Source organism: Lipophrys pholis (assembly GCF_963383615.2).
Source record: "Lipophrys pholis genome assembly, chromosome: 1".
NCBI lineage: Eukaryota > Metazoa > Chordata > Actinopteri > Blenniiformes > Blenniidae > Lipophrys > Lipophrys pholis.
Genome location: NC_137635.1, coordinates 7,546,561 through 7,566,427, shown reverse-complemented (window position 1 = coordinate 7,566,427; position 19,867 = coordinate 7,546,561). Strand labels below are relative to the sequence as shown.

The window sequence follows — 19,867 nt, the reverse complement described above, 5'->3', positions numbered from 1 at the left end:
CACATTGTGCCCAAACATGTGTCCACTTGTCACTGCTTCTATCCATCAGGCACAGGCCTCTATGTGAGACGTTTACCTGAATGTTTCCTCTGGTAAAAATCACACGAGGAGAGAGTCGGAGCAACAATTTCAACACTTACTGTGACATCTGATACTCCACTCTATTCCTTGTGGCATTATAAGTACATAAAAGGACGACATTAATAATCAACATGTAATGCTTTTGTTTAGCATTTTAAAAATGGCGACTGACAACAGTGTGGACTAGTTTGATGGTGAAGATGTAGCTTGTGTTTGGTCTGATTGACTATACACACATGACTACACACAACTATCACTCCAAAGTAAGAGTATTCACTACCTACCTACCAGCACAAGGCTCAAGTAATAACTTAAACGTAACTCTTTCAGAATGTTTCTGCTTGTACAAACTCTGGTCATGGAATAAATATAAGATCACATTTATGAAGACTGGATTCTGTTAATGCTGTCTTTTGTGCTTAGCTGCTTGAAACTCCGAATGAATTTCACATGATAGAATTAAACTAAAAAAATAATTAAAATTTAAGGTAGAGCTGTATGATATTAGTGGAACCTGCAAAAAGCAATAATGTTGTCGAGCCTTGCCATAGTAATAGATTTTGCTTTAAAAAAAAAAAACCTAAACTTACTTTTAAATTAAACTACAGTGGAATTCAAATTGTGAAACTTCCATATATATATATATATATATATAGCCGTTGATGATCCGCTTCTGCACCCGCCTGTGCGTTTGGTTGTCGTCCAGAACTACACATCATCTTAACTCCTGCTTCCATTTGAAAATAAGAAGTGTGGGCAGACACTGCAGCCCCACTAAGATCTCAAAAAGACAAATAGTGATAAGGTGGGTGACAATATTTACAACGGCACAATATGAAAACCTGGCACTGATATTTCTCAGTGATTTTTAATATATAAAAGACGTATTTTATATATATATTTATTGGGGATAGTGTGCCTTCACCAAAAAAACAAAGTTTCAGCTTTGTAAATTTCTTTGTTCAAGTTTTTTTTCCTCCTGAAACGAAGTAAATTTTAAATAGATATGAATCCTACCTTAAAGTATAAAATTTTTGCAGCAAAAAGCCACAGGGGAGTTCTTTTGACAAAAATAGTAAATGCCAGGAGGTGAAATACTTCCGCTTCCAGAAGAAAAACAATCTGTGCGTAAAGGAGATGAAACATTAAACATTAAACAATAAAACTCTGGAATCTCTTTCCTCCCACCTGGTCGTGACGTAACAACTGCTCCGGTTCATCGTGACCTGCGGCGCCATGCCGGGATGATCGGACTGCACGGCGGCCGCCAACACCTCGGAACCGGAGAGCAGGCGCGCGGCTCCGTTTGGCTGTGCGCCTTTACACCAGGCATTGCCGTAGGGAGCACGTTGAACCGATTTCAAAATAAAAGTACCTTTCCGCCGAACCACAAAGAAAATAAAGGAACGCATCATTAATACAAACTATTGGTAATTAAATATTAATCAAACTGACTGTCCGCAGAGGCAAAAAGAAAAACATTTCCAGTGAGTGATGTAGTAATGTTACTGTAACACTATAAACACCAGCACATTCTAATCACTTCTTTCTAAAACAGCATATCTTAGCAAAATTCATATTTACATGATTTGATCTATTATAACATAATAGATCATATTATATCCCTCTGTTGCCATAAACCCCTTTAACCTCAGACTGACGATAGGCCAGGGCAGGATGTGGCATATCAAAATGAGAGTAGTCTGAATTAGAACAACTGGACTGGCCTCCATTCTCTCTGACTTCAGCCTATTTCAGCCTGATAAAAGGAATATCCCTGCTATCATTAAAACATTCCATGTCAGATTTATAGTCGACCAGTTCAGGATGTCACTCACAAAGTCCCAGCTAAATCGGATGTGTCATTTCAGAATAGAAGTTAACTGAACATTTGAATATGACCAAACACTCAACATGAAATCTCCTGATTTAATGTTAGATTACCTCCAAAATTCCTAGTTATCATGAAGTCATTTCGCATCACAGTGAGAGTGGACCATCCCAGGATATCACTCAGTTAATATCAAGATATTCTGATGTGTATATTTAGAGGGCTCTTATTTTGATATGTTACATCCTGAACTGGTCTACAATTAATCTTTTTTTAGATATATATGCTACTTTTAGATAGATATGATGTTTTATTGGGCTTTTAATCTGAAAGATTTCATCAGAATGGGAAGATGTTTATTGTATTATAGTAACATTAATACACCACGAACTGACAAAGAGGGTTTTTAGTTTGTTTGTTTGCTTTTGCGGCAGGACATTTGATTATTATTTTATTCCTCGCGGTTATTTCAGCATTAATAATGGACTCTTCCATTAGCTTCGTCGTTGCCTATTGTTATTAGCCGTGGTATTGATTCTTGTTCCTGCCTCTTTTAAAGAGCTGAGATTACTGCACTCGGCGGCTGTTTGATTTTGTTATCAACATTATTATTATCATGTCACTTTTATTTTGAAATCCGGTGACGCGCGCTCCCGCGGTAATGCCTGGTGTAAGCGCGCACTGCAGTGCAGCGGAACCGCGGCGCAGGTTCATCAGCAGCGACACTCTTCCACCGTCCGGAACCGAAGTCCCGAAGCTGCGGCCAGAAAGTGACCAAGGTAACGTCCAGCTGCGGGATTCAACACTTCCGGCCGCAGAGCGACTCTGACTTCATTCATTATGAGGAAAGTTGGGAAATAACCGATTATTGATTCTGTTGTGGAATATTTCTTAAATAAACTTGATCCTTGTGACCGAGGAGGATCCATCACATTGGACACGTGGAACAAGGAGAGAATCAGGAAAATAAAAGAGGAAAAACTGCGCAGTAAGAGGAGGAAATGTGCGTAAAGACTTGGAGGATGACGCTGCTGATGTCAATATGGATTAATGCGTTTTCACCCAGATCGACTTTTGCATTTGGGGGCGAATTTCCACATTGAAGCGATTCTTCACGAGTCAAAACTAGAAAAGGCTGATATGATAATAATATTTGCCATGTATAGATATAGATCCACTCCTCACACCAGGCTTCCACCGACTCAGACTAATTCCAGTCACAAGTTCACTGAAACGTCAGTTTCAGACAGAAAGTCCTGGAGGAGATGCGTTTTACTTTCACTGATCGGTTTCTCTCTGCAGAGGTGAAAATGGCTGAACACATTCAGAGCAAACTGGAGGAATATCGCACTGCTCCATTTGATGCCAGATTCCCAAACCAGAACCAGACCAGGAACTGCTGGTCCAACTACCTGGGTGAGCTCAAGGTCAAAGCGCGTGACTGCAGGACTTCCTGCTGAGGAGTAATCAATCAAAATAAAAGATCAGTCAAATGGGGCTGACCGTTCAGAACAAAAGTCACTTTAAATTCTCAACTCTTAAGATTATTGAGCAGCTGCTACAGGTGAGACCTTACAGGTGTAATGAACACAGAACACCTGTTCTCTCACACACTCACACACACACACACACACCTGCAGACTCAAAGTCCATGTCATTGTGTTTCTATTAATAGATTTCCACCGCTGCCAGAAGGTGCTGGATGCTAAAGGAGTAGACACGACTCCATGTGACTGGTACAAGAGGGTCTACAAGTCGCTGTGCCCCCTCTCCTGGGTAAATAACATTTTCCATAGATCTGAACGGCCGTGATCGTCGACCAATCACACCTGAGCAGAGAGTCACCTGACAGCAGCTCCAGTTTGCTCAGCAGAGGTCAAACAACTTTATCAGTTTCCTGTGAAGCGCAGCCGCTTGCGGCCACATCTGTTCAACTTGACGGTACGACGTGTACGACGTGTACGACGTGTACGACGTGTACAGTACCTGTTGAACAGTGTGGACATACAGTAATGGCTCTAGAAACACTTTCCATGGCAGTAAAGTCTGGGAATGTTTTTCCTGTGGAATCTCTCTGCAGGTGCAGAAGTGGGACGACCAGAGAGAAGACGGAACCTTCCCAGGAAAGATCTGAGCTCTTCAGAGCGGCTGGAGCACAGGGACCAAACGTCTCCAGCTCCATGATGGTCCATGTGATCTCAGTGTCACGATCCCCCGGCCGGGTTTCTGCCCTCGGCGCTCCTCTAAACCAAACCGTCATTCCTGACAGAAACCGTGGAACTCGGCAGATTCTACATGAATAAAACTCAGGATCTATTTATGGAGCTCTGGTGTGGCGTGGTCTTTCTTCAATACTGTCGGAGATGGAGGAAGGAGCACAGAAAGCTGTGGTCAAGATGAGCTTTTTAAATTTATTCATCAAATAAACCTACAACAAATATACACGTTGAATCAAGGTTAAAAAAATAATTCAATAATGAAATATTGAAAACACTCGATGTCACACAGTAAGGGCCCGGCGGAGCAGGAGTGAGTTTCATGGTGTTTTCGCTGCTGGACGCGCCCAAATTAAATACATAAAACTGCATTTCATAAACAATCTGTCCCAGGGAGGACGAGGGACGAGTAAGACCTCCACGGGCAGGGCTCCGTGGAGCAGGAGAAACTCCTCCAAAATAAAACGTCTCCGGGTAACCAGAGCTCCAAGCTCTCATGCAGGAAGTTACCACCGAAAATACTGAGAAAACACAGAATACCAAGTTCTATAGTACGGAGAGAAGCACATCTATGTATTCTAAACACCACTCGTCTCAAACTTGAGGTCTGTTTATCATAGTTGCATAATATTAGTTGATCTCTGTCAAATTTACTGTTTTCAACCAAATTACTGAAACTGCTTTGTTTTGGCTCAAGTGAAGGTCGACTCCAGAATCTTCAAGTAACAAAGCAACTTCAGGAAAGGTCACTTGGACTCTGAACTTCTACCTGATGTGAAGCAGAATAATTTAGTGAAGTCGAACAATGTGGAGCTGAAATATACAAAACATGGAGTTCTTTTCTACTATCATACTCTCTACTAATATAAAGCTTGTGGAGGTGAAAACCTCTTTCAAAAAGAAGTCATCAAGACTTTTGAAGTATAATAGCCAACAGATATCAGTAATCACCATATATAAAGTAATGGCTGCATAGCGTTACGGTTGAAGAGTGCGCAGGTGGGAGTGAAGCTTTCACTTCTAATGGTGTTTTCCGCTTGAACCCACTCGCCTCGCCTCACAGGCTCTCCTACTACGTCTTAGTACCTGGTACTTTCATGGTACCATGAAAGTACCAGGTACTTTCCAGGTACCAAGTACCTTCCTGGTTCCTCCTCTAGGTTGCCAGCGAGCTGAGGCCAGCAGCCGATGGCAGCAGCCGATGGCAGCTGCTGATTGGTCGCTCAGAGATCAACCCGGTGGAGCAGCAGACGTTTCTTTGTCTGGTGGCGACCAGAGGATCCAGTGGCTCTGAGCCACGGACACCGCCGGTGTTTTGGATTTACCAGATTCGACTCCGCCCACGCCGAGGTAGCACGATGGAGTTATGGAGTCGTTATGGAGTCAAGGAGAACTGTGTGACGGAAAAGAGCCTTAACAGGCCGGGAGCCGACAGGTCGAGCTCGTCTGTGCTTAAAAAAAAAAAAAAAAAAAGACTGAAAAACGTGTGTGTGGTTTTGTCCACAGTATTTATAAGCCACAAGCAGAATTGAAAAATCACAAGTTGCAGCCACAGACAGTAGAACGAGGCACGAGAGTGAAGCTGATCCAAACTCAACCTCACGTGTTTCTCCTGGCAGCCGGAGGGAAACTACCCCAGTTCAGTGTGTGTGTGTGTGTGTGTGTGTGTGTGTGTGTGTGTTTGTGAGCTCTGCTGACTGGGTCTTCAGGTTAGCCTCCATAAAGTGACCAAACCGTCAGTTTCAGGTTGTCCTCTTCCATTCAGCTTCTTCTTCACAGACCTGGAGTTCAGAACCTCCTCTTCCCTTGTTTCCCTCCGTCAGTCATGCAGGTTTTAGGCCGGAGAGCTAAACAGAAGAATAAACCAATGTTATATATATATATATATATATACACACGTGTGTGTGTGTGTGTGTGTGTGTGTGTGTGTGTGTGTGTGTGTGTGTGTGTGTGTGTGTGTGTGTGTGTGTGTGTGTGTGTGTGTGTGTGTGTGTGTGTGTGTGTGTGTGTGTGTGTGTGTGTGTGTGTGTGTGTGTGTGAGAGAGAGACCTGGATCGACCGTCTGCTTCTTGTTGTTGTGATGAACAATCTGGTTCTCGTTGGTCATCTTCACATCCTGATCCTCCACATAGTTACTGCAAGAAGAGGGAGAGCAGCAGCAGCGTCAGTGGATCCAAAACAAAACAAACTGGGGGAGGCGGGGCAGGGGGCGGGGCAGGGGGCGGGTCCAGGCCTTCAGGTACATGTAACAGACAGGTGAGAACAGGGGGAGAGAGAGGAGGCGTCTCAGGTCGGGCGAGCGGTGGGAGGACTGAGGAACATTTGAGGGCAACTGGAGGAATCTTCAGTACAGGGAGTGACCACAAGGAGGCGCAGACACGAGGCTCAGTTACTCACTGGTGGTGGTGTCTGCTGCCACGTGGGCTGAGGTGAAGAACAGTACAACTTATTGTGGCAGTGAAATTTAACCCCACCCAGTGCATCAATACTGACGAGAGAAATCAACAATCACATGCGAGACCCGGTCAGCCAATCAAACGCCAGAGCTTGGCGTCACGGTAACCAGCCCGAGTACCTGATGACAGTGTTCCTCTCTCGGTGTGTGACGGACACGTTGTCTGTGAACAGGATGGTGTGGTACGGCACGACGGGGTCGCAGGTCGGCAGGATGCCCGGGACCAAGTGGCTCACACTGCCCAAGGTGCCGTTATACACAAGGAGGTCGTCCACCAGCAGCTGCGCACACACACACACACACACACACACACACACACACACACACACACACACACACACACACCTCAAGTTTGTGACATTGAACAATGATATGTTGGAGTTGAGAGCAGACAGGCAGACTCACCCCGAACTCCTTCACTCCTCTCTGAGGAGTCTTTGAGTAATTCCACAGCTTGATCATGGAGACGATGACGGGTTGATCAAAGATGACGTAGACACGGTTCACCTACACACACACACACACACAGTGTTCAAACAGTGTTCATCAAATGTGACTGATCTTCAGCTCTCTCTCTCTCTCTCTCTCTCTCTCTCTACCAGTCCAGGAAGCACCGGCGCCAGCCACGTGTGTCGTCCATCCTGGGTGCTGTTGACGCCGTCTATTAATTTGTCCGGTGTTCTCACGTCGCCGCTCACATTGTCCAGAACGTTGACGCTGTCTGGAAAAGCTGCGATGTCTGGAGTGCAGAGCGCTCAGGAGCATCATTCATATGATTGTATTAATATTTACATCTTTCAGGAGAATCTGGAGGCTGTCAGATATATTTTCTCCTTGAAACATCATTAAAATGTTCAGTGATTCCTAAAGCTCATATTCTGTCAAACCGGCTAACAAGCAGTGCTGCTTCAAAATTATCAACCGTATAGAAACAAGTCAGACATCAAGGACTTGTACAGGATGGCTACAGGATACTGTTTTCACTCAGGCTGATCTTCTGGTGGTTCTGGTTGTAGAACTCCAGGCCGTTGAGGCCGATGTAGTACGGATCTCCCCACGTTGTTAACAGCTGCAGCTGGAAGATGACTGACAGGCCAAGGTCAAGGAATAAACCTCATGGACCAGGTTATCATCAAACCCCTCCGCCACGGTTCCAGACATTAATACATGAAAAGGGAAAAATAAATATAAAGAACAGGATTGTGAGTCTCCTCATATTTCCTTGCAGTTTGAATGTTCTCCATGGGGTTTTGTCCACTAAAGGTTGGATGAGCTTTATCCATCTCTTTTATCAAGAACCTAGAGTGAATAACAAGAAAAGAAAACATCTTTTCACGTGTAATAAAATAATATGACCCAAGTATTTTCATGAAATGTGAATTTAGACCATGTACCAAAAATACCTTATTTAATCAGAGTTAAAGGCAATAATCTAACAGTCCGTCGATACCGATCAGTTCAGCACATCAGAGCAGCCACTTCATTTCCTGCGTGTTGGAAGGTTAAACAAGAAGCTTTTCCCTCCGGCACCACGGTTCTTACCACAGAACTTAATGCTGTAATGACTGCAGGAGTGACTGAGGCGTTAAGAGATGGAACTATTAGGAGGATTACTGTTTGTATTCCGATCAGATTTAACCAGTCTGAGTAGTTTGAATGAACCATCCGTGCGTCGCAGAACAGATTCCAGCTGGTCTGGTTGCAGGGAACCTGGCCAGTCCATGGCAGGACCAACACAAACACACAGTCACATAAGAGGACAACTCAAGAGTTTCCAGGTAACTTCCTGGTTCTTCTCATGACACCAAACTGAAACAAACTTCACCGTGATGCTGGGTTGCCACTGCCGCATTAGGAGCCATGAGCATTACCACATGGCTGCATACTGACTCATCATCTGGACCTGCGCTCGGCTCAGTGTCTCCTCCAGCCTGTTGCTTTGCTTCAGCATTCATAAAAACCTGCTCCTGATCAGCGCATGCTCATTCTGTTACCAAAGCAACCAATGCAGAGGACTGAGGCCCCGTTTCCACAACAACGTTTCATGTGACAACACCTAATCCGCTAAAAAAAAGGAGTGTGTTTACACTGCAGCAGCGGACACACTCTTTGGAGTCGGGATAAAAACTTCACAGATGCAGTGGATCAGCAAGCCGGTGTCGTGTAAACAGACCCCCCAGAGTGAAGAAAGGTTTGCGGATACATTCGTATTCCTTGTGGTGTAAACGGAGTCTTAATGTGCCACTTTTGAAAATGAGGAGCGAGTCCTCAGCTGGCGCTGTGCATGAAAGGATACAGCCGCAAGGCATGATGGGAGCTTCGTAGTCCATGTTGGTTTGTTCTTGTTTCTTGGAATTTCCTCTGATTCAGAAACACATTTTTGAATTACAAAACTATTTTCTTCATACGTTCTACTAAACCTGCAGTGGCTGGAGTGGTGTTCCTACCTGTGGAAATCCTCGCTGCTCTTGTTATCGGACGGCTTCTGAAGGAAGTCGACAAAGAGGATCTCCTGTGCAAAGTCAAAGTGACAGTTCCCGGGTCCTTTCCTGATCAGGAATCCCTCCGTCGGGGAGATGGGGACATCATCCAGGTACAAATAGAGCAGTTTCACCTGAAGCAAACAGCCCAAAATATTAAAGTTTGACATATTTTATGTTCAGTCCAATGCAAAGGAGCTGGTCTTTAAAAGTAAACACATTTTAAAATCCTCTCACTCCTCTGTAGGAGTCTTCAGGAGATTTGTTGTAGTTCCAAATTCGGAGTCCAGCGATGGTTTGTGTCTTGCTGAAGCTAATAGTCAAAGTGTGGGGCTCTCCATAGGAGAAGGGGATCATCCACATGTGTTGGTCATCAGTGGTGATGTTGTGGCCGTCGATCAGCCTGCAGACATTAGTAAAGACTGCAGGTTAACAAAATATTGAGCCAAACAAAAGTCCACATTTATAAAATTGTGAAAAGTTCGAGACATACTTATCCAGAGTGCGCAGGTCATGTCCGTACTCTGGGATGTCGTTGAGGTCCCGGGGGGAGGCAGCCATCATGCTGAGATCTAAAGGTAAACTCTCTCCATCTTTACCCACCACCTCCAGTCCCGTCAGTCCCATGTAGTAGGAATCACCCCAAGTCAACACCAGTTCCAGTCTGAGGCCTGAACAACAGGGAGAAAGTGACTGAACTCTGGTCTAAAAGATCAGCAGATGTGTAATGGTGAAATATGGCAAATGAACTCACACTTTCCAGAGTACATCCCAGGAATATGCTCCAGGTTCTCCTCAGATTGGCTCATGGTGGGGTTAAGCTGAAGCTTGAGCTGAAAAAAGAGCATTGATGTGTTAAACAGGATGTCTCAGGTTGAAGTTTGACACAGACATTGTGGAAAGTCGTCACCACAGCCGATACTCACAGCGAGGTCTTCCTCTCTGAAGCCGGCCTGAGTGAATGGTCGCTCCTCTCCCTCGCCATCAGCGGTCCGCGGCCTCTGCAGCTCCTCCTCGTACACCGAGCTGTCGGGGCCCTCACCGTCACCGAGGAAGGTCTCGTCGTATCGAGACATGGCCTCCAGGATGTCGTCATCAGTTGTGAACAAGATCGTGTCTCCAAACTGGTCCAGAGCTGAAGTGAGGACAGAAGGAGTGAAAAGGTAAGTTATGAGTAACGCCGAGTGTAGAAATACTTGTGAGAGCATTATAGTTAGATACCGCCGGACAAGGTCCCGGAGGCCTTGGCAATCTCTCCTCTGAAGATACACTTTTCATCCAGCAGCATTTCCACCTCCTTCGCGCCTCTGAACGAGTGGATGCGTGACTTGTTGTAGTTCCACACACGGATCATGGCTACCTGGCAAGGAGAGCCGAAGTCGAGGAATATGGTGTGGCTTCGACCGGGAGTGAACGGGGCGAGCCAGAGGTGCATGTCATCCTGAGTGCGATTGATGCCGTCGATCAGGTTAGTCACCACACGCGGATCCTTGCCGTACGCCGGGAGAATGTTGATGTCGGGAGGGTTGGCACGGATGTGAGTTGGTCGAAGAGGCTCTCCACTGGAGCTGAACACCTCCAGGCCGTTGAGGCCCACGTAGTGGCGGTCGCCCCACGTGGACAGGATGTTAATGAGCAGCCGCTGGCCCCGAGGCAGCACCGGGATCTCAAACTCGTCTTCCCGCTCCAACGCCGGGTCGTCATCGAGGCCCTCGCAGAGCGCCGCCGGGGCGTTGAGAGAGGACAGCGGGCTCCGCGGCGTGGGGGAGGGGTTGGCTGGGACTGTGGTCGGCCCTCGGCCCTGGCGCTGCAGGAACTCATCGAAGACGTCACCCTCGAAGCCCATGTTGGAGATGCGACCACGCTGACACTGGTTAAACTTGGTGAGAGAGTCCCAGGACTCCATGAGTGTGTCGTCCTGCTGGCTGTGCAGCTGAGCCCGAGCGCTGCACTGCCTCCTGCCGGGGCTCAGCAGGGCGACGGGCTCCTCTGGAGGAAACACACAAACCTGTCTTTAAGCACTAACAGGAAATACGACCTCTAGTTCTCTGCAAAGTATAACTTTAGTATACAACATTTTTAACCCCAACAATATTTTTAACAGATAAAGAAAAAAAACTCCACTGCAGGAGTAGAAATAACTTCATGTGAACATGGTTCATCCTTGCATTGCCTACCAGTATTTGTCAGCGATGCAGCTTTGAGATCGTCGTCCGTCTGCCTGCCGATGACCGAGGAGTTCCTGAATGAACTCCTGCGTCCGCTGATGGGTCTGTCGGGCTTCGGCTCCCCGAGCTCCTCCAGCAAATCACAGCTCAGGTCCAAAGAGTCCACCTTCCACTGCGCTCCGTTCATGGTCCTCTCTGCTCCGCGGCACACCCGGCCCGGGTTACACGGCAGCTCCGAGAGCATGGAGGCTGACGGGGGCTTCTGATCCCCAGAGAGCTGAGGCACCAGCCACCTGGGTCTCTCCCTGCTGGTCTCACAGCCTTCTGGAGCGGCTCTGTTCAGGGGCTGCAGCCACTGGGGCGCCACCCGGGACGACGACGGCTGGGTGGTGACCGTCTGTTCGGCATGCGGCCGGGGAGGGTGAGGCTCCTCTGAGGCCGACAGGTCGAAGGAGTTTCTCTGTGCGGAGGAGCGGCGGGCGGAGAGTGAAGCAGCCACTGATGGAGAGATGGGAGGTAATGGAATGAGAGACTTCTCCTGCATGTCTACCACCGCCTGGCCTGCTGGGTCTGTACTGGAGCTCTGGTATCGCTGGCTGCTCTCTCCAGCCTTCCTGTCCTCATAGCGGTGGGGGCTGACGCCCCGCAGGCTGTGACCTGAAGACACAGGGCTGGAAAACACAGAGTCTGAGGCCTGGAAATCCTGGAGATCCACTGTCGTGTTGTAGTCAAACACTTGGTTACCGCAGCCCTTCTCCAGCTCTCCCTCGAACACCAGCGTGCTGTTGAGGTACAGCTTTATATGACGAGCCCCGATGTCCAGCTCCTGGAAAACAAACGACATTTATTCCATCCATCCTGATCAGAGCAGCTTGTCTGACAACATCACAGCTTTTTAACTGATGAATTCAAACCTCCTATACTGAACACTGGTCAAAAGAACAAACATTTGAGGAAGAAAAATCTTCATTTGAAGAAACACGTACAACTAAATAAAAATAGAAACGGACTTCTTAGCATTCTCTAAGCTAGCAGTAATTAGCTGCATCGCAGAAAACACGTCAAACTGAAATCTGATGGATCCTCTGAAGGGAAACCACGAGAAACTCCACTCAGGCTCCAACGTCCAGCAGCTTACCTAATGGGCCCAGGCCCATATCCACAAAATCCAGCAAACATTAAATAATCCTACATTGGCAAGAGAGGCGGTGGGTAGTTGTAGCCCTCCATGAACAGCGGCGAGGCTGAAGCCCATGTTACACTAATCCTCCAAGGCTAATCTCTCACTGCTCCACATTCTGACTGACTGGCAGCTCAGTCAGCCACTGCTTAACCACGGCCCTGACGTGACCACGGCCCGGACGTGACCACACACCGCCACTCCTCCTCACAACAATATGGAATAATATCACACCGGGATGAAACAACTGTAAAACCTTACAGTGAGGCTCCTGTTATAGTTCCAGATTTTGATAGAAGATATTCCAAAGTCTGGGGAGTGCTCCGTGTTCCTGATGATGAAGTAAAGCTGGATGGGAGGGTGGAATGGACACGTCCACATGTGACGCTCTTTGGTGGTCTGCCAGTCAAACAGAACAACGCTCTTCAGTAAATATCATGAAATGAAGAAATCTTTTCCGATATATAAATATATATATATATATATATATAAATAAGACAAATTTCACACCATTTGATGTTTTTTTTACAGAACAACAATGATCCTGAATGTTGTATATGTCTGTTACTAAACAAGCTTATTTCCCATCAAGGTCTACTAGGAGAGATATGATCAATGTTATAAATCGTACTGCAGGAACCCACCTTGACCTTTCCATTGACGAGCGCCCCCAGGTTTCCTGGGCAGGAGGCGTTCCTGATGTCCAGGTCGTGAGGCGACACAAACAGCTTCTTGTTTCTGGGGCAGAAGAACTGCAGCTCCGTCAGTCCCACCTGCAGCGCATTTCCCCAGTTTGACAGAATCTCCATGGTGACGTAAAACGCCGGGGTGACCTCGGCCGAGGACTGCCTTCTCTGTAAGAGCCACACAAAACATTCACACACACACACACACACATACACACTGCGGTATCATGATTAATGACTCACCGGCTGCTTGCTGGACTCGGATTTAACACTCTGAGGAATGCTGTGTTTGGGTCCGACTTCTAGTTTCTCCAAAGCCTTCAGCAGCTTCTGTTGTTGCCTGAACAGAAGGAAGAAATTCTCAAATCATCTGTTTGTATGTTTCCTGACGAGAGACGGCCGACCACCGTCGTTCACCAATAAATAATCCTTCAAGGTTGCAGAGTGAAGACGTGTGTTATAACATCACAGCATGGTTGGGATTACCAAAAGCAACAGAGATCGTTTCACTCCCCACCAAACGTTTCATAAGTCATGATCTTTGACCGACCTGGGACCCATCAGGGTGATTCTCTGCATGGCCAGAGTGACATTGTTGTCCTCTCTGTCGTGAACGAAGCCATTCATCATCTGGCTTCCTCTGGACTGGGGAAGCAAAGTGAACAAATCAAACAGAAGTGCACGTCAAGGAGCAGGGTCACGCGACGGTCGGTCACAATGTGAATCAAACACCGTGTGATGCATATCCAGGTACGAGTAGACGGTGAAATAGAAAGTAGGATGGTTTGGAGGCAGACCGTGTCGTGACTGAAGCGCTCAGCGCTCTGTGCCTGGTCGTTCTCTGTCTGGATGGCCTGTCGGACTCTGGACGCCACCTCCTCTGGGTCCCGCTCGTCCACAGACACTTTCCTGGTGGCTGACAGTGGCCTTTCCACCCGACTCCCTGACCCTGGCAGAACAAGCATACCTCGCTTCTAATAGGAGTCACACTTTGATCGAACATCTTGTCCACAAATGTAACTGCAAACAGGAATCAACTCAGATTTCTAAAGACTCACTCTGAACATCCCAGTTCTCTCTTGACGGAGGCCTATCTAATGTTTTGCTTTTTACTAGTAAGGGCTTGGTGGGTATAAAGGGGTCGACATTTTCTCTCCTTTTCGCAGACAGAGAGCGTTCAATCTTGTGACCTGAAGTGACAGAAAATTAAGAAAAAACAGAAGATGGCAGTTCCTTTCATTTGTAAATTAGCTGTACTTGCATCCCCTTCTTTTGTCAGCGCTGACCAAGCAGATAAAAAAATGATCTTTCTCCAAAAATCAACAGCTAATTTATGCACGATCCCACCTTTGGGTGAAGGTCCAAAGTCCAGGACGATGAGGTTTGCCGAGTCGAAGTGTCTGTGAGCAGCGCTGGGCCGAGAGCAGGACGAGGACTTGGTGGAGGTGAGAGGAAGCCCCAGCTCATCCAGACTCTCGGTGCTCTCGTCTCTCTCGATCTGCTCCTCGATCCACTCCTCGTCTGACTCCTCCCCCGCAGAGTCACGGCTGCTCCGACGCATGCTGACCTCCAGGCTCCGTCGCAGAACCTAGTTTACAAAGGTCAGCGTTTATGTGCACATCCTGGCTCGCAGCCACAAACAGTCAAACTGTCCCTTTGATTTGTGGCTCGACCACCACAGTTCATTATAAACAAAGATACAGGGAATCAATGTGGTGACATTCACTAGATCTCAGAGGGTGACATTTTAGAAAAAGGATCTATTTTGATGTGCCGGCTCACCGTCACGTCCTCGGGGTTGAGCAGAACCTTCTCGCTGTGCTCCGGGTTTGCTTGACCTCTCAGACTCTCCGGCATGGAGCTGAAGGAGCGGGACACCTTGCAAGACTCCCCCGGGCTCCAGGGACTCCCAGGCGAGCGTGGACTAAAGTTCTGCATGAAACATGGCCAGTGGGATGACAAGGGGACAAGGCAGTGATCGAGAGAAGCTCAGCTGTACGACAGCAGCATCTGACACAAAGCCCATCCCCGAAACACAAAAACACCCACACATACAGGCTTTGTGAGCATCGTTTGTCTTCACTCTACCTCCATGTCTACACTTTCATAGGGCTCAAATTCTTCTGAGTAGCACGTTTGTGGAGATATCTGCACACTTGCTCCATCCTCTGTTCGAATTTTAACAGATTCCTGCATAACAGTACAAAACACGTTCACATGCAAACTCTCAGTGAAAAGCCTGTTTTGGATTCAGCACTAAGAGACATGAGAGGAGACAAGAGATCTGTACCTTCACCCATTGTTTCCTCTGCACCTTTCCAAGGGCCGTGTGGCTCCTCTGGTGGGTTTGCGCTGGATTACGACGACCTTCAGTTAGCTGGTGGGTGCCTCTATAGACATCTGCTGATGAGTCACAGCAGAGAGGAAGATGAGCAGCAGACTATTGCCTCGCAGTCGAAGGAACACACTCACACACACAGATGGTCCACAGCGCATAAGAGGAAGAGGGAAAAAAACTGCTGCCAGCTACAACTGTCACTATCACTTATTCACTGAGACTGGGCACGTGATCACTCCATGCAAACTACAAGCTGAGGACTGGTGGCTCCATATGGTGGAGGGGCGAGAGCAAGAAGAGAGGAAGAAGAGCATGAGACGGTTCCTCTGGCTCCAACATTAATCCAGTGAAAACCCAAGACAACACTTTAAAGAAACCACGAGCTTTTAAGTAAAACCCTGCCGGTTTGAACGGAGGTTGAAAACAGTCCATCAGCTGCGTACCTGCCGTGCCAGCCGGTGTCCATGCAGGCGCTGGGGCGGCAGACTTGTGGCTGGAGCACTTGGGCTGCCGTCTACTGGCTTCAGCATTGGCTCCGTTGAGATAAATTGAAAAACCTTGCTCAAGTCGTTCCAACTCCACCTCTCTTGGATCTTTGACTTTAAGGCGCTTTAGGATTCTGTGGAGCAAAGATGATTTTATGAAGAAATCCTCAAAAGATAAAAGAGCTAAGAAAGGAGCTGAGACTCAAAATGGAAACATCACACATCCTCAAACTGTTCCAACATCTTCTCTTCTACACGCAAACTACTCATCTCTGATAGAAAGGCAGCTAATCAGTGCTCCTGATAGGCAGCACTTGAAATCATGAAGGAGCCTAGAACCTCCACTGTGAAATCCAATCCGTCCCTCCCCAGCAGCCCCGTCCTCACACTTCACCTGTTTTTGTGCTGGAGCTCGATTAAATATTCATCCAGAGTGTCATCTGGAGCAGCAGAGGCAAGCTTCTCTCCTTGGCACTTCTTACTCTCCTTCAAGAACACATGCATCAGTAAACACACACAATGAGGAGGAAGAAAGAGCCGACATCAGCGGTTTGAGGGGAGCAGAGAGTCACAATAATACTCAGTCTGGCACAGCTGATCACATTTACAAACATTAGTCAATATGCACTTTCACTCTATGCATCAAAACATTCACAAAAACAACATGCTGCCTCCTCCAGTCTGGTGTGAACTCGGCACAGGCTGCTGAAATTTAAAAGTACACTGTGTACAGAGTAAATACAATCTGCAGTTTGAGTGTGTCTCTGACGCAGATGCATCTGTTCTCCCACCGTGTAGGAAGTGGAGCTGTCCAGGTGAATAGAAGCATTTATCTGAGGCCTCGTGAGGTTCATATTATCATGTCAACACACTGGGGATGAGTGTGGCTCTAAAATACACACAGATTTTATGCAGCCTCTTGTGAACAAAAATTATTTTAGATTACTTCTGCTGGCAATCACATAGTACTTTCAGAATCTTTACATCTGAAGAGACTTGCAGACTCTCACTTTGGAGATGAAGCAGCAGAAAGGCGCAGCTGAGAATCCTGCAAACTGAGTGACACTGCTGACTCAGCGTGGCCACAGTCCCAGAGGAATCGCTCCAGCCTGTAAAACGTTCAGTCAGATTCACACGGCGGCGCCACCATGGGCCGACTCGGGTCGAACAGCGGTGACAGAGAAATGGTACTAATGCTTTTACAAAACGATGTCTCTGAATGACACATTAAACATGGTTCTTTATAAATCATCCTACTGACAGTCACATGTCATCAATGTCATATCTGAGACGTAAAAATTAGCATTTTGCTTATTTGCATTATTCGTTATTCTGTAATATTGAATCTATTGGACTGAAACATGTCTGTCATTCCAGGGAACCAACAGGAGGAGCACTAAAGACACATGCTTTATCCAGAGGAGTCATAATCATCAAAGTACCAAATGATTGTCTGATTGATTGAAATATAATTACTGTTTAACAGGAGTGTGCCATTTATTATTATTCTACTATAATAAGACAAAGATTTTCATGCAAAAGCAGCAATATGCATAGAGTATGATGTACAACAGAATGAAGTGTGGATGATACTGTTACTTAAATCAACCAAAATGTGAATGAAAATATAGTTTTCTTTGCATCTGAAGTATGCTTTGGTTTTTCAAGAACCCAAATTCACAAAACCTGATATAGGCAATTTTGTGACCTATGCCCACAGAGCTAGTCAATGGTTGTTGCCATGTATATATATATATATATATATATATATATATATATATATATATATATATACACATCAAATGTAATTTAACCAAATCTGTGCTACTATAATGTAATGACCCCATCAGGCCACAGTAAATTAAACAGATGGGTTATGCAGTGACCTCCAGCTCATGCTGTTGTATAAAAACATCATCCAAGGCAATGAGAACATTTCAAAAAAATTAACAAAAGAAAAGCAAAGCCCTTACTTAGTTTTTCTATAACTAGGCTACAGCATCTGTCAGTGCCAGGAGCGGAAAAAGAGGAAAGAAGTTAGACAAAAGACAAAAGAATAGAGAAGATTTGTTAGTGGCAGAGAATAAAGGTGCATAGCGATAGATAAAATATAACATGCATTATTTTTGATTAATCGGGTTATTACTGACAGTGCCACATGCAGAGTGAATTGACAGATGTGATAAAATGTTGAATAAAAGTCTTTACCTGCTCATCCATAGTGAAGTATGACTATATCCCATGTTTTGAAGACAGATGATCACAGTTCAGACACATGAAAGAAATCTGTGCTTTGTTCACTGCAGAGCAACACAGATGAAAAAAATAATAAGATTGTTTGTGACATGAAGCCAGAATCACCACAGATACAGCTGATTTGAAACGTTGCCACGCCCGCTGGAAGCTCCAACCTCAAACAGCACCTGAAACCAGGCGCTTATATTACCTTTTATTTTCACCAGGAGTCCATGCAAACCTTCTCAAACACATCCTGAACCAGCAGCTAACCCTGACACGATCCGTTCACCTTTACTCAACTGCTCATTGTGCAGCCGCGGACGCTTTTGTTGACGTTACAGGAGAAATGAGATGTTGATATAATCGCAGCGTTCGAAACGGTGCAGGAACCGTTAGCATCGGAGCTAACAGAGGCGCTAACAACAACCTGGAGGGCGAACGACTCGGCATGCCACTAAAAACACTTTAAAAACTCCACTGCCGCCTTCGTGTTTGTCTGAGCAGTTCCCTCCGGGTCACACGGATGTTTGAAAAATACTTACAGGTCGTGTTTAATAGTATTTCAAGGCCGTTAGCTTTGGTAGAAACGACTTTTTTCAGTGTTTTCTCGCGTGTCCAGCGTCTTGTTTGGTTGGTTACCAGGATGGCAGTCAGCCAATCAGCAGAGCCGAATCTGGACAGGCCACGCCCCCTTCGCAGTGTTCCATACTCGCTGTCTCCGAGTCTGCCGAGAGGTGTCCATAGCAACCGAACTGAGAAAAAGGAGGGCTGCCATTTCTCTCTTGACACCGGAAGTCACGAGATCCTTATGCAGGAACTCAGTCTTAGTTTTTTTTATTCTTTTATTTTCAATTAATTTATATGAAGCATTACAAATAATTAAAGGAAGAGCACGAACAGAGTCATTATTATACAAAGTAAATCTTCACAGGAAGTTACGTCACTTTAATTTTAAAAAGTTTAAAAGATATAAAGATGTTTAAAAAAAAGTTAAACGTTATAAACGTGTCATTTTTTAGAAGTCTGTGAATTAAAACAGTTTGCCCAACTTTTTCCGTGGATAAAAATTGTAGAAAAGTAAAAAATAGTCTAACAGATTTAAAATAGTTACAGCATAACAAGAATGTCTTTAAAAATTTGCACATTTTGATACTTGAATGGTCCAAGTTGGTTCGACTGCAGAAGCCGGAGGGAGTCAAAAAATAAAAATAATTCTCAGTATCAGCATTCACACAACCTAATGTCAACAATTGCCTACGTTAATGTTCGCGTGTTAAAATATACAAATTTTGTCACTACTAAAGTCTGACCTTAAAAATGGAGACATGAGAGTATGAACATTACAAGAGGAGCTTGCTTCATTTGAATCTATTCAAATGTTGAAAAAAATGTGAGCTTGGCAAAAACTATTAACCTCAAGTGTGAGTTTTTTCTCTCAGTGGTGTAAAAACTGTCAGTCTGCTCAGGGTGGCTCATGTAGCGGTCGTGGGTTTGAATCTGCCCATGAGCAGTGCCTGCGCTTCCCCCTCCTGAAGTTATTGCAAAGACTGAATCAGTTTTGACCCACAAGCATTAGTCAGATTTTCATGACTAAATGTCTGAATTTATCTTCCTGTCAAAAGTTAGAAGATGCGCAGCGATCAATGAGTGGACCATTTGTTCCTCGAGTCTGTTGAAGCCGACTAAAGTCTGGTTTTCACAGCTGCTTC

At 45.9% G+C, this 19,867-nt stretch overlaps 2 protein-coding genes across 4 annotated transcripts; one reads left to right on the top strand and one right to left on the bottom strand.

The window, feature by feature from the left end:
• The first annotated feature begins 2,592 nt into the window (after nucleotides 1-2,592).
• Nucleotides 2,593-4,235, top strand: cox6b1 (cytochrome c oxidase subunit 6B1). 2 transcript variants are annotated; one of them, XM_080461504.1, is made up of 4 exons: nucleotides 2,593-2,915; nucleotides 3,215-3,328; nucleotides 3,588-3,688; nucleotides 3,993-4,235. In XM_080461504.1, the coding sequence occupies exons 2-4, from the start codon at nucleotides 3,223-3,225 to the stop codon at nucleotides 4,044-4,046; spliced, it is 261 nt and encodes an 86-aa protein (XP_080317630.1). In that variant the 5' UTR covers nucleotides 2,593-2,915; nucleotides 3,215-3,222; the 3' UTR covers nucleotides 4,047-4,235. The 2 variants fall into 2 exon arrangements, with proteins under 2 accessions (XP_080317630.1, XP_080317629.1); XM_080461503.1 differs by having other exon boundaries at nucleotides 2,599-2,691.
• A 69-nt stretch (nucleotides 4,236-4,304) lies between these two features.
• On the bottom strand, nucleotides 4,305-18,762 carry katnip (katanin interacting protein). Of its 2 annotated transcripts, XM_080472860.1 has the most exons (28): nucleotides 18,701-18,762; nucleotides 18,129-18,220; nucleotides 16,315-16,406; nucleotides 15,879-16,054; nucleotides 15,388-15,500; nucleotides 14,880-15,029; nucleotides 14,445-14,685; nucleotides 14,156-14,287; nucleotides 13,895-14,046; nucleotides 13,648-13,742; nucleotides 13,341-13,437; nucleotides 13,056-13,265; nucleotides 12,673-12,810; nucleotides 11,241-12,057; nucleotides 10,285-11,052; nucleotides 9,990-10,198; nucleotides 9,818-9,896; nucleotides 9,557-9,734; nucleotides 9,301-9,466; nucleotides 9,031-9,197; nucleotides 8,880-8,944; nucleotides 7,559-7,669; nucleotides 7,183-7,322; nucleotides 6,989-7,090; nucleotides 6,704-6,864; nucleotides 6,526-6,552; nucleotides 6,178-6,263; nucleotides 4,305-5,975 (listed from the first exon to the last, which is right to left on the bottom strand). In XM_080472860.1, exons 2-28 carry the CDS (start codon nucleotides 18,138-18,140, stop codon nucleotides 5,917-5,919), a joined length of 4,743 nt encoding a protein of 1,580 aa, XP_080328986.1. In that variant the 5' UTR covers nucleotides 18,141-18,220; nucleotides 18,701-18,762; the 3' UTR covers nucleotides 4,305-5,916. The 2 variants fall into 2 exon arrangements, with proteins under 2 accessions (XP_080328986.1, XP_080328987.1); XM_080472861.1 differs by lacking the exon at nucleotides 6,526-6,552.
• Between the last annotated feature and the right edge of the window lie 1,105 nt (nucleotides 18,763-19,867).

Coding starts and splice junctions, on each gene's coding strand:
- cox6b1 (XM_080461504.1), top strand. CDS start 3,223: ATGGCTGAACACATTCAGAGCAAACTGGAGGAATATCGCACTGCTCCA. Junction 3,329..3,587: donor CTGCTGGTCCAACTACCTGG/GTGAGCTCAAGG, acceptor TTCTATTAATAG/ATTTCCACCGCTGCCAGAAG. Junction 3,689..3,992: donor CGCTGTGCCCCCTCTCCTGG/GTAAATAACATT, acceptor ATCTCTCTGCAG/GTGCAGAAGTGGGACGACCA.
- katnip (XM_080472860.1), bottom strand. Junction 14,288..14,444: donor CTTTGGACCTTCACCCAAAG/GTGGGATCGTGC, acceptor CTGTCACTTCAG/GTCACAAGATTGAACGCTCT. Junction 12,058..12,672: donor ACTATAACAGGAGCCTCACT/GTAAGGTTTTAC, acceptor TTTGTTTTCCAG/GAGCTGGACATCGGGGCTCG.